Source organism: Solanum verrucosum, unplaced genomic scaffold, assembly GCF_900185275.1.
Source record: "Solanum verrucosum unplaced genomic scaffold, falcon-dt-bn FXZP01000187.1, whole genome shotgun sequence".
In the NCBI taxonomy this organism is placed as follows: Eukaryota; Viridiplantae; Streptophyta; class Magnoliopsida; order Solanales; family Solanaceae; genus Solanum; species Solanum verrucosum.
The window spans coordinates 299,863-313,815 of NW_026020413.1; the positions used below are offsets into that span (position 1 = coordinate 299,863).

General features: G+C 35.4%; 1 protein-coding gene across 1 annotated transcript; it reads right to left on the reverse strand.

Moving 5' to 3' along the window:
• Positions 1 to 443: 443 nt before the first annotated feature.
• Positions 444 to 1,001, reverse strand: LOC125840753 (agamous-like MADS-box protein AGL23). Its single transcript, XM_049519726.1, has one exon. It carries the CDS (start codon positions 999 to 1,001, stop codon positions 444 to 446), a length of 558 nt encoding a protein of 185 aa, XP_049375683.1.
• Positions 1,002 to 13,953: the final 12,952 nt, after the last annotated feature.

The window sequence follows — 13,953 nt, forward strand, 5'->3', positions numbered from 1 at the left end:
ATAATGTAAGAATCGGGTAACTCTATTCACCAAAGCTTGGACAAATGAGATAAAATCATAATGTTTTTGTGTGGCGCTTGAATTTGGACTTGAGACCTCATAACTTTCAACTCACTATATTGATCAATGAATCCTTCATTTGTTATTCACAAACCTTAACTTTATGTTAATCAATACCTATGAATGACGTGTCAACTATTAATGAGAAAATGGGAACAAACCACATATAACAAACATTTTTATTTGATAAAAATTTGAAGGATACATATAACTTGATTGACTAGACTTAAATAAAATATCCTTCATATATTATTTAAATGACAACTGTAACATAAATAGATGAACAATGAGCAACAATCTAATAACTAGGAAGCACTATTTAAAGACACAACGACAAAATAGTGATAGAAGAATGTAAAAGTACAACATGATCAGTCGACATCCTAAGGATTCCCACCATTCTCTTCTCCAGCATTGCTATCATTAGCACCAGTTTGATTTAAAACATTCCCATCTACATGTTCATTAAGTTTAGTCTTCCTTTCATTAAGTTTAGTCTGCTTTGCTTCAAATAGCTTTAACAAACCTTTAGTTTCTCTAGCATCTAGTTCCTGAATGCTTTTTCCCCAAGCAAGTTGGTTGAATAGGTTCTCCATTTCCTTCTTTTCAGTTGTTTGCTCTATTTTATCAATATAGTTTTCCCGAGCATCAACTTTTCGTTGAAGATAGGTTTCTTGTGTGAACAACTTAATTTGTTGTTTGGCCTCATCGCAAGCTAAATACTCATTTATTGTGGCATTAGCCTGGGTTAAACAAGGCCAAGCAAAAGCTTTGGTTTCCCCAGGTGTAAAAGCAACCACACCGACTTTTATATCACATAGAATAGACAATTCTTCTGCTTCCTTACATAGTGATGCTAATCTTTTCTCTAAAATGACTTTTCTCGCACTCTCATCGAGATTCCTAGTATTCCTACACCTCTTTTTAGTCAAGTGACTCATATTTGGTACAAACAAAATGAAGCAAAGTAGAATATATATATATATATATATATATATAGATATATAGAAGTGAGTACCTATATGGGAATATAAGATAAGAGTGGTTGAGTGTCTAATAGTACTGCATAAAGTTGACTGAGATAATTTGACCAAATTTAGAAATAGTTGGACTGCACCATATGAATTTTATGGTATTTATTTAATTATTTTCTTAAGTAGATGTTAAAATCCCAATACTCTATCTTGAAGATTGTGAAATAATTATTTTTCCATAATAGAAAAGGATTAAATTGTCCTTGTACTTTTAGCCGAGGGGCAATTTTGTCCTCCATTAATAGTTGTGTTGTTTGTTGCCTCTATTGTTTCCCAAATGTGGCCTTTCCCCTCCTTTCAACCTATGTTGCTTAGATTCGGGTTGGGGTAGTGGTGATTTTACAATGTACTTGACTATTGCAAATGATATAAGAGGTCATGATAGGTTTATCGAATTTATTGCATAATCACTAATGATGTTGATCTGTATATATCTATCAAGACATAAAATTTGGGTCATGATGACAGCTACCCTAACCCTCTTAGTAGGCAAGCCAATGTAATGACCTGATCGGTCATTTCTGGTTTTTTTCCGTGGAAATTACCATTTTTCCCTTCTGATAGTGACCCTGAGTTTTTCATGATTGAGTTTGAAAAGTTGATTTTGAACTTTGAGTTAAAAGTTGAGATTTTTGGTAAGTTTTGAGTTTGAAATACTAGGTTAATAAGAAAATGGTTTTCAGTGTCTTTTGGAGTTTTTGAGTGTCGAAATGGAATTGTTTCAATCCATCCATCCTGAAATTTAAAATCTAATTCGAAAGAATCGTCGGTTTTTGTTTCTGAGTCTTTTTTGAGGATTTGAGGTCCTAGGTTGTGAACTTGTAGAATTTTAGCCTTTGAGTTGACTTTGATTAACATTCGGGGTTCGGATGCTCGGATAAGAATTTCAAAAGTTCTATTAGATTGGGGGAGGGGGGGGGGGTTGATTTTAAACCTAGTTGAGGTCTTTGTAGATTATTGAGAGGTCCTGAGCGTGTTTTAGCCTTTTTAAGCGTGAGTTAGTTTCTTGTAATTTTCACGGATGTCGGGTCAAGGAGACCTCAAATTCGTATTTTGACGGTTCCATTGAGTCCAAAACGTTGAGTTTAATTGATTTGCATATCTGATTTGTGTGTACAGGGTTCCGAATGAATCTCGAGGGTCCTTTTGATGATTCTGAGTTTGGCTTATTTCAAGTTCTAGTGTATGGCCATTTTGGTCATCGTGAACGCGAGACTCCTTCATCGCGATAACATAGCATCATCTTGGGGCGCATCGCGATCGCGTGGGTCTTGCCGCAATGACAATGGTCAACTTTAATGCCTTACTCATCGTGATTGCATGACCCTGGATCGTGATCGCGATGAGCATCTGTGACTTGGGCAGAATGTTTTTGAAAATCGGGGTTTCAACCCCATTTCTCCTTTTTGAGTTTTGGGGAGGCAATTTGGACCAGGTTTTTGAGTAAAATCTTTTGGGTAACAATTCTTAATTCTAAATCTTCAATTACTCATTGTTTTTTTATGGATGTCTGTGTTCAAATCAAGCTTTTGAAATGAGAAATTTGGGGAGTTTCTTCAAAAACCAAAGAATTAACTAAAATGGAGTTTGTGAATTGATTTCAAGTCATTTTTCGAAATGATTTTCCCTAATAAGTTCCTAAATCCTTGAGTAATGTTTCAAGTATTAAATTTTGGATACATACCTTATATTCAGAATTGTGTTTGTGTTGATTGACCCACTTTTCAAGAGAAATTGATGTAGGTATTGTTGTTCCCGGAAATTTATTGTGAATACTTGCTTATGCATAGATTGTGTGGCTTTGGAAGTGATCCGGAAGGGGAAGACTCAACTATTGGAGTGATTGTTGATTTATTTAAGCAAGTGGCTTCCTAAACCTTGTATTGTAGTTTAATTCGTATGCTTCCTTCGTTGATTGTGTGTTTGGAGTAATGGAAATGAGGTGAAGGTTTTAAATTGTCGACTTGTTATATCTAAATGAATAAAAAGGGGTTGAAAAGAAAAAGGCCATGTGAAGAACATGATAATGTGAATTGCCTTATTGTGACATTTGATGATTGATTCATAAAATGCTTGAAAGCATGATTATGTACTTGAATTGCATGGTTTGTTGTCTCTTCCATTTGGTGTGATATTTGCTTGTATCATTGTTTGTGAACACCATGATGAGACATTGATGAGTTAGTATGTCGAGGTCTTTGACGACAAGCGTTATTATGCTGAGGTCTTTGCCGACGAGTGTTATGATGTAGAGGTCTTTGTCGGCGAGTGTTTTTATGCAGAGGTCTTTGCCGGTGAGTGTTATTATGCCGAGGTCTTTTCCGGTGAGTGTTATGATGCCGAGGTCTTTACTGGTGAGTGTTATTATACCGAGATTTTTTTCGGTGAGTGTTATCATGTCAAGGTCTTTATTGGTGAGTGTTATGATGCCGATGTCTTTGCCGGCTAGTGTTATTTTGCCGATGAGTGTTATTATACCGAGGTCTTTTTCGACGAGTGTTATTATGCCGAAGTCTTTGTCAGCGAGTGTTATGATGCTGAGGTCTTTGCTGGCGACTGTTATTATGCCGAGATCTTTGTCGATGAGTGTAATTATGCTGAGGTCCTTATCGACGAGTGTTATAAAGCCGACGGAAAATGGTTCCGGCTAGTGGTGATCATTGCGACATAATGCACTTGATGCTTATGCGTGACTTACTTTGATGTAATTCTCAAAATCGAATTACGAATAAAATGCGGGAATCAAAAGACAATAAGTAAAGATAACTAGATAGACACACAAAGAGGAAATCAAAGGAAACCTAAGGGTATATTTAACCTAAAGACCTCAATCGATAAATCCTATAATAGTACCTAACTCTTACGAAGACATCAAGGGAGTCGAATTCACCTTGCAACCTTGTTTCTAAGCAAAGATCAACCAAAAGCTTTACCAAGCTCTCAACACTCAAACATAAGTTTTCAGTTTTCAACATTCAAAATAGTCTAAGTCTAAAATGAACCCAAACTAGCTATTTATAGTTTTAGGTGAAAAGGCCCAAAAGTGACCCGAAAAGGACAATGGGCGAGCCAAGTCGGGCTCGCCTAGTGAATCAGCGATTCGTCCTTTTGGCTTGACGATGGTTCCTACTTGGTTCCTGCTCTAGCCACGTTCTGGAACTTTAGGCGAGCTGGGGTCATCGCCAAAGCCATTGGGCGACGCACCGACTGGATCCTGCTTGCCAAAAGTGGCAGTGTCTCCCCATGCAATCTTTGAGACATGGAACCCTTTGTTTGCCATCAACATGAGCTCAAGGACCTCTAACTTCATGAATAGGCCTTGCATCTTGTGAAGGTCTCGAGCTTGACTTCATGTGAACGACCTTGTTGCAATCTGAATTGTATCATTCTCTCCTTTTTGAAAAGAATTTGTCCTCAAATTCGACGGATCATCATCATCAAAAGTTAGAAATGGGGACATGTCACACACATTGAAAGTGTTGTGCACTTGATACTCCGAAAGAAGGTCAACCTTGTAGGCATTGTCATTGAGCCTTTCAAGCACTTGAAATAGACCATCACCTCTTGGCATCAATTTTGTCTTTCGATGAGTGGGGAATCGCTCCTTTCGAAAGTGTACCCACACCCAATCACCCGGTTCAAGCACAACCCTGTTGCGACCCTTGTTTGCCTTTTTGGCTACTTCTTGGTTCTTCTTCTCTAAGTGCAGCTATACCTTTTCATGAAGCTTCTTCATTGCTTCAACTCTCTTGCTCCCATCTAAGCTTAACACAACATCTTGAGAAAGGGGAGTAAGATCTAAAGGGGTTAGGGGGTTAAATTCATATACCACTTCAAATGGAGTCATGCCAACAGTTATATGAATAACTCAATTATAAGCAAACTCAACTAAAGGCAAATGTTCCTCCCATGAGGCCAACTTTCTATGCACCACAACACGAAGCATAGAACCCAAGGTCCTATTCACAACTTTAGTTTGACCATCGGTTTGTGGGTGACAAGAAGTTGAGAACAACAATTTGGTACCAAGTCTACCCCACAATTCCTTCGAAAAGTGACTAAGGAATTTTAGATCCCTATCACTTACAATGGTTTGAGGAATTCCATGCAATTTAACAACATGCTCAACAAACAAAGATGCCACATTGGAAGCATCATCACATTTATGACATGGAATGAAATGAGCCATCTTTGAAAATCGATCAACAACAACAAAGATGCTATCTCTACCTCTTTTTGTTCTTGGCAAATCCAAAACAAAATCCATTGAAATATAAAGCCAAGGTCTTTGAGGGGTGGGGAGTGGGGTGTATAAACCATGGGGAAGGAGGCGTGACTTAGCACTTCGACATTCAATACATTGGCCACAAATTCGAACAACGTCCTTGTGCATTTTAGGCCAATAGAATTGTTCCTCAAGAAATTCCCTTGTTTTATCAATACCAAAATGACCCATTAATCCCCCATTGTGTGCCTCCCTCACAAATAATTCTCTCCAAGAGCTCATAGGTACACAAAGTCTCTTGCCTTTGAACAAGAAACCATCAAACTTAGAATAGGGAGTAGAAGACCTATCCCTAATCCACCTTTCCCTCTCCCATTCCTCACAATCTTTGAAGATTTGAGTAAACACGGGATCCTTGGGATGCAATGCCTTCAAACAGTCAAAACCAATCAATTTAGAAGACAAAGTATTTACCAACACATGTTTTCTAGAAAAGGCATCATCAACCACATTTTCCTTCCCCTTTTTGTAATGGATTACATAAGGGAACGTTTCAAGGAATTCAATCCATTTGGCGTGCCTCTTGTTAAACTTTCCTTGGGCCCGAATATGCTTTAGGGACTCATGGTCAGTCCTAATGACAAATTCCTTGGGCCACAAGTAGTGTTTCTAATTACCCAAAGCTCTAATCAAAGCATACCATTCAAGATCATAAGTGGAATAATTCAAAGTAGAACCTTTAAGCTTTTCACTAAAATAAGCAATGGGTTTTTGGTCTTGCATTAAGACGACTCCAATGCCTACTTTACTACCATCACATTTCACTTCAAACATTTTATCAAAATTGGGTAATTGCAACAAAGGAGTGGAGCTAAGCATGAATTTTAAAGCCTCAAAAGTTTTGGCTTGCTCTTTCTCCCACTTGAAAGGCTTATCCTTTCGGATTACCTTGGTCAATGGGGCAGCTATGGTGCTAAATCCCTTGACAAACAACCTATAAAAACTAGCCAAACCATGAAAGCTTCTAACATCACTTATGAATTTCGAAATTGGCCAATTTTTAATAACGTCTATCTTAGACTCATCAACCTCAACCCCTCTTGAACTCACAACAAAACCCAAAAAAAAAACTTCATCCACATAAAATGAACACTTTTCAAGATTAACATAAATTTGTTCCTTCCTAAGCACATCAAACACACATCTCAAATGCTCAACATGATCATGCATAGTTTTATTATAAATCAAAATATCATCAAAATAGACAACCAAAAACTTCCCTGTGAAGGGTTTCATTACATGATTCATGAGATGCATAAAAGTACTAGGAGCATTAGTGAGACCGAAAGGCATCACCAACCATTCATATAGACCAAACTTGGTCTTGAATGCGGTCTTACATTCATCACCAGGGTTCATCCGGATTTGATGAAAACCACTCTTAAGATCAATCTTTGAAAATGCACAAGAACCATTCAACTCATAAGCATATCATCTAACCTAGGGATAGGATGATGATACTTTACTGTAATCTTGTTGATGGCTCGACAATCAACACACATGCACCATGTTCCCTTTTTCTTTGGAACCAATAAAACCGGCACAACACATGTACTCATGCTTTCTCTCACATATCCCTTGTTGAGGAGTTCCTCAACTTGCCTTCGTAGCTCCTTGGTGTCCTCCGAATTGCTTTGATAAGCCGGCTTGTTTGGCAATTGTGATCCCTGCACAAAGTTAGTTTGGTGCTCAATTCCTCGAAGAGGGGGCAATCCACTTGGAAGCTCCTTTGGGAAGACATCCTCATAATCCTGCAAAAGAAAGGAAATATAATTGGGAAGAGAAGAATGACATTGGTTAGTTTGTAACACATGATCCCTATGTGTGATAAGGATCAAAAAACTCTTGGACTCCGTTTCCTCCCTTATCTCTTTGTAACTAGCCAACAATACTTGGGCCTTTCCTTTCAACTTCCTCCTTTCCTCCTCTTCATTACTCTCGGCTGCCATATGTTCTTCTTCACTCCTCCTCTTTTCTTAATAAATTTCAAAGATATAGAGTTGTTGTTGAAAAATGAATGTGTAGATGTTCACATGGTTGGTATATATGGCATTGGTGGAATAGGAAAAACGACGTAACTTTGACAAAAGGTATCTACAAGACTACAACCAAATATTTCAGCAATTCGATTGTAGTTTACTTCCTTTCAAATATTGGATCAAGAAGGCATTTAATGGACAAATTTTCAAAAGTAAAGACTTTGAAGTTAAAAGTGTTACTGAAGGCATCAAATTAATCAAAGTAAGACTTGGGTCAAAGAAGGTTCTATTGTTTTTGATGAGCTCTTGTGATATTGGAGTCACATTTGCAAGGAAGATTGGTAACTAAATGAAGATGTGAAGTCCAAAAACTAAGAGCAATTCCTTGTAGTGATATCCAAAAAAATTCTCAAGATCAACTTTGATGGACTTGATGATGATACTCGGAGTGTTTTGCTTGATATTGTGTGTTTCCATGGGTTTTATGTGGAGGAGTTGTCAAACATTAAATGCATGTGGTTTTTATTCCTGAAGGGCAAAAGCAAATGCTTGCTCCAATGTGTATAATCTAGTGCAAGATATGGGAAGAGAAATCGCTCGCATGGAATCACCGTGAGATATTTGAAAACGGAGTGGATTGTTCAACACTGAAGAAGTTCGCGATGTTCTACAAGGAAATGAGGTCTATAAATTCTGAAACTAATTTCATGGTTTATTTGCTTATTGTTTTTGTTTGTCACCACAAGAGTTCAATTCATTTTGTGCTTCTTCTGTGGTTAGAAATGAGCATTTGCTCAAGTCAAACTCATACTATCAAAGGCAAAATTATCAGATCAAAATTCATCTATATTTAACAATTATCCAAATGACCAAATCAGTTTGCTGACCCATATATAGTTCTTAATAAATTTCAAATATGTTTAACTCTGCCTTATTTAAATACAAAATTCATCATTTTATTGTTTAATTACTAGTTCTTATAAAAAAAATGAAATGATTTTTTTTTCCTGAAATGATATATAGTTACATAAAACTAATTGCTTGTAGACAGAGGTGAATCTAAGATTTAAAGGTTGTGGGTGCCAATGTCTTTAATAAGAACTTATTACTAGTGATGGACATCGAATTAGGACGGACATTCAGTCAGTTCAATTTGTTTTGGGTTAATTCAATTTAATTTACAAGATTTTTGATTAATAAGTAATACATGAAAATTCAAAATAGCTTGTAAACGTATATTTACCCTGCTAGCGACACTACGGGTAAATAGAAATATTTTCATTATGAAAAATACACAATATCTATACGACATAATAATAATAAAATAATTCAAATAAAATAAAACTCTAAATAAAGTGAAAAAAATCAATAAAGAAACCCAAAAATTTATACACAAAATTAGGGTGATATGATAAAGACAAAATGAGAAAGAAGTATTAAGGTAACGATACAATCACACCGAATTAGTTGTTACACAAAATGAGGTTTTTCATCGTTATGATGAATTCAATGATACAATACAATAAAATTTAAGTAGCAATCAAAACATATTTAAACTAATAATACAATACGAGTAAAACCATCCAAACAAGGATAAGTGTCTTGATCTTGGAATAAGTATTTTTATATAATTTTGAAGAATTATTTTACTCCATAAGGAGAGTTGCAATCAAAAAAGTTGAACTCTATGAATGTATCTCAAAACTTGAACAAACCCTTCTATAGATACATGAAATAATGTGATTTTTTTAAAATTTCATCCATGGTAATTTTTTCTTTTTGATAAGTATAACTTAAAAGTCTTGAAACTGCACACTTTAAACTCTAGCAACAATTCACAGAATTTTAAACTAACAGATATTCAAACTTCAGTAGTTGCTCTTGAAATTTTCCACGTTTAAGTTGGGGTATTTTCATCCAAATTTCAGTGTGAAAAGAGTTACTAATTAACTATTTATAACTCTTAAAATAGTCTCTAATATTTGTCTGGTTACACTGTTAGACTCTCATAACGAACTAAAAAATGATGAAAGAAATATCCCTAAGACAATCTAAACGACTTTATCTCTTAATTAACCTTCATATGTTACGACCATAATTATGTTGACTGCTTCTACTGATCTTGATATGTATGTTATATTTCATTCTTTCATTTTATAGACAGTACTATTCCACATGTATTTACACCCCTTTTGTTGGGAGCGCTGCATCTTTTGATTGACATAGACTTAGGTACGCATATACATGATCAATCTGCTCAGTAGATTCCATATCTTCTACTATTAGTGAGCCCCCTCTCTGTGTCCAGGGCCTAGTGTAACGATACATCTTGCTAATTCTATTGTTCGCTTTAGGTCCCACACAATTTTGAAATGCATCACTAACGTGTAAGGTTTGCTTACTTATATACTCAATATCTTTTTGTGTGTTTTGTCAATATGAGATTTCTTAATCTAAGTTGGGGTGTCACATATACCCTATTTTATGGATTCAACACCCTCGTTGAGGTTTGCCCCAATGCATGTGATTTGCATAACTTAACATTGAAGTTTGCCTCATCTTACCGAGATTTTCCTTAATTTAGTTGAACTCTAGCCCACATCGGCGAGGCTTACACAAGAGTGAATCTGATACCATTTGTAACTACCTTGCCCACTAGTGATATTACTGTTCTGGGTCTAGAACCGTATGACTTTAAAACGTATCACTAGTGTGTAAGGTCCGCTTACTTATACAACCAACATCTCTCCTATATTTTTTCAATGTAGGACTTCTTAAGCTTGTATGACGTACACTTAGTCTTCATTTTTTAGAATTTTATGATTATGTGTTTAAGGTGTATCAGGGGCCTTGTCTCGATAGACATTACTTCATTATGTTTAGAGGTTTCATAAACATACAATTTGTTATGCTTTAGTTTGGACCTCTGTGTCCTTTGTCAGTGATTTCAGTACTATATGACTTACATTTATGCAAAATAATTCTTTTACAAAACTTGTCTCTTCAAATATTTTCATACTACATTTCCACTCATAACTAGATGTATGTTCATGTCTAATATCATGTTATGGACATGCTTGGGTCAGCAATGACATCGAGTGCCAACTCCATCCAAGATCTAGGCTCAGGCGTGACATAACCCCTTCTACCTAACTCTTAAGAAAATATAATATGGTAATTTGGCAAAACACTTTGCATCTAATCACACCATTCAAATAGCTAAGTAATCGAAGGTGTAGAAACAATAGTTGCATTCCACTTATTTTTTAAAACAATAGCTGAGTCGACAATTTTCCCAAATAAAATAATGACATCTTTCACAAAACAAAAACAAATCACGCTAGCATTTAACAAAATCACGAACTGAAGTAATTATTTAGGGAAGTCTATTCACTCGAGTTCAAACTATTTGAAACTAACACAGAAACAATTATTAATAAATCCATTTTGGCATACTTCAAAGATGAGAACACTAAGTTATACAAGCAAACTTATTGGAATAGAAAGAGCTTTAACAGAAGACAAAACCACACTATCAATAATCAAAATCAACAGACCTATAACTCAAAAACAAAAGGAGAGCATGTTGAACACTCAATTAATTAACGCAACTCATGCAACGGGCCAGATCAAATTCATTTTTAACAAGAGAAGAGAGGATGACATATTTCGAGATGCGAACAAAATAAATGAGCAGAATGGAGCATAACAAAGCAATGTTGATAAGGCTGGAACCAACAAATCCCTTTCTTCTATTCAAAATCTTGAAGCTACTAAAAATAAATCATTGAGCTTGAAACGCAGAGAGAGTAGACATCGAAATCGAACACACAATAAAGACATTATTCCAGCCATTTTAACAGATGCCAAACAAGAACAAGGAGCAACAAGGAAGACAAACTTTGGACATTAGAATCAAAAGGAACAAAAACCAAACTCTTAAATAAAGGCATTCTGAGCATAAACTATGCATAAAGGCATGTTCCGTGCCTCAACAACTTCAACAACTGAAATGTATCACCTCGAACCGAAAGACTGATCACTAAGAGCCAAAATAAGCCAAGAAAGAGCATAGGCGTTCGAGGAAGAAAGAAAAAAGAAACATCCGCATAAAGTTTTCAATTCACAAAACAGAACATTGAATAAACGAGTTGAGATCAAGAAGAATTTTACCTTTTCGGGGGCAACGATTTGAGACAAAAAACGAGCAGAGCAATGACAACCTCTACCACACAGGTTCGACTCGAGCAGCGATCAAGTGGAGAGTTTTGAGGTGAAGGATTTCTACTGATGATAATCTCAAAAATATGCACATAAATATTTCTCCAAGATACTAGTGTTGTGAGGCTTATCGACAGGAAACAATGAGCCATCTTTTTCTAACATCTCCTATAGCTGCAAGACTATGAAGACAATTTGCTTTATGTGCAAGCATTGCTATGGAAGGGATGCAGTTTTCACAAGTACTTATCACTTGGTGGAACACTACATCAACACCTAAATTGAAGCCGATGTTGAAAGTCCTCCCTACTTTTATAATTTGGGAGCTTTGGAAAAGAAGAAATTCTATTTGACATGAAAACGACATATCTTACAACAAACTGAAATATCTGATTCACCACTTGACATATCAGTTCATAAGAGTAAGATTCCCATGGTTAAATAGCTTTCCAACAGAGTGGACATATATGATCAGAAGTTTAAGTAGCTATAGACCCAAGCTATACTATGCTAAAATCACTTGTGTTTTACCACTAACCGGTAGGCTAAATATCAACACTGATGGGGCTAGTAGAGAAAACCCTGGGAGGAGTTCATATAGTTTTTGTTTAAGGATTGAAAAAGGAGACTTAGTATTTGCTCAAGCACAAGTGATTCAGAATACTACTAGTACAGAGGCAGAAATTAAAGCTATACTAGAAGTTATGAGATACTGTCAAAGAGCTAATATTCACAATGTTATCATAGAAACAGATTCCTTAGGCAGTAAGAACATGATTTAGAAACAATGGAAACCCCATGCGAGGTGACAAACATGATAGAGGAAATCCAGGAATACATTCAAACTATGCATGCTCATATATCACACACATTCAGAGAAGGTAACAGGTTAGTTGATTTTTTAGCTAATCATTTTTTGAACTATCAAAGTTCAATATATTATACAACCTTTCTAGATCTACCAACTCAGGCCAGGAAGATCCTAAGTAGTAAATAGTGACAACTCTGAGCTCCCAAATATGAGAATTAAGACTAAAAGGATCAACCTAGAGAACAACTCGAGCATACAAAATCAAAGTTGATGACGAATAAAGCTTCATAATCATCAGGAAACAAGACAACATTTGAAGAAAGCAATACCCAATACATTTGTGTATAGATGGAGTTTAAGAGTGTACAATACCTAGATCTAGCAGAAATAAATCAATTTATTAGATACAAGGGGAAGTTGGATATGGACCTTCAATCAGCAACACATAAAAACTTAATCGAAAGAGAATGCATCATAGTCCTTCGAGCTATAGAGAAAATTTCAGGAGATGAGCTTGCAACTGAAAAACAATAAAACAATGGAAATTATGGAAGAGATACCGAGAATCAACTTAAATATAAAAAAAGAGAGCAGCAAGAGAATAACTTACGAGATCAATGAAGGAGGAGCTGAAAAGAGGCGGATGATTGAGCTCTCAAAACCATTAATTTACTTTCCTTAATTTTTTTTTGAGTTATATTAGTAGGACTAGACTGTCTATCTTTTTTTTTTTAATTATTATTTTGATTTCTTTACCTATAAATAAATTGGGCTTGGCCCAACAGATTTTACCCCAAAAAAGTGGTCAATTCCTTAATTGATAAGTGCAATGAGTGAAATTTGATTGCAATTGACATTACTTTTATAATTACATATAAGAAAAATACTAATTGAAAAGGGATCGACTAAAATCGTTTCAAAGTCATATTATATTGTCGATTAATAATTTTATTTTTTATATTGGATGAGATTACCATTCGTTGTAAAAATAGGTTTATTGGAGAAAATTCCAAATTATACACAAAACTAGATTTTCTTGAAATTGTAGCATTCAGGCTAGTTTGCACACACCTTGACTAATTTCATAGGGCACCTATACTCCCCAATAATGTAAGGATTGGGTAATTCTATTCACCAAAGCTTGGACAAATGAGAGGAAATCATAATGTTTTTGTGTGGCGCTTGAATTTGGACTCGAGACCTCATAACTTTCAACTCACTATATTGATCAATGAGTCTTTCATTTGTTATTCACAAACCTTAACTTTATGTTAATCGCACTCACTCTAACAGAGTACCTATGAATGACGCGCCAACCGTCAGTGAGAAAATGGGAACAAACTACATACAACAAGCATTTTTATTTGATAAAAATTGAAGGATACTTATAACTTGATTGACTAGACTTAAATAAAATATCCTTTATATATTATTTAAATGACAACTATAACATAAATAGATGAACAATGAGCGACAGTCTAATAACTAGGAAGCGCTATTTAAAGACATAATGACAAAATAATGATTGAAGAATATAAAAGTACTACATGACCAATCGACATC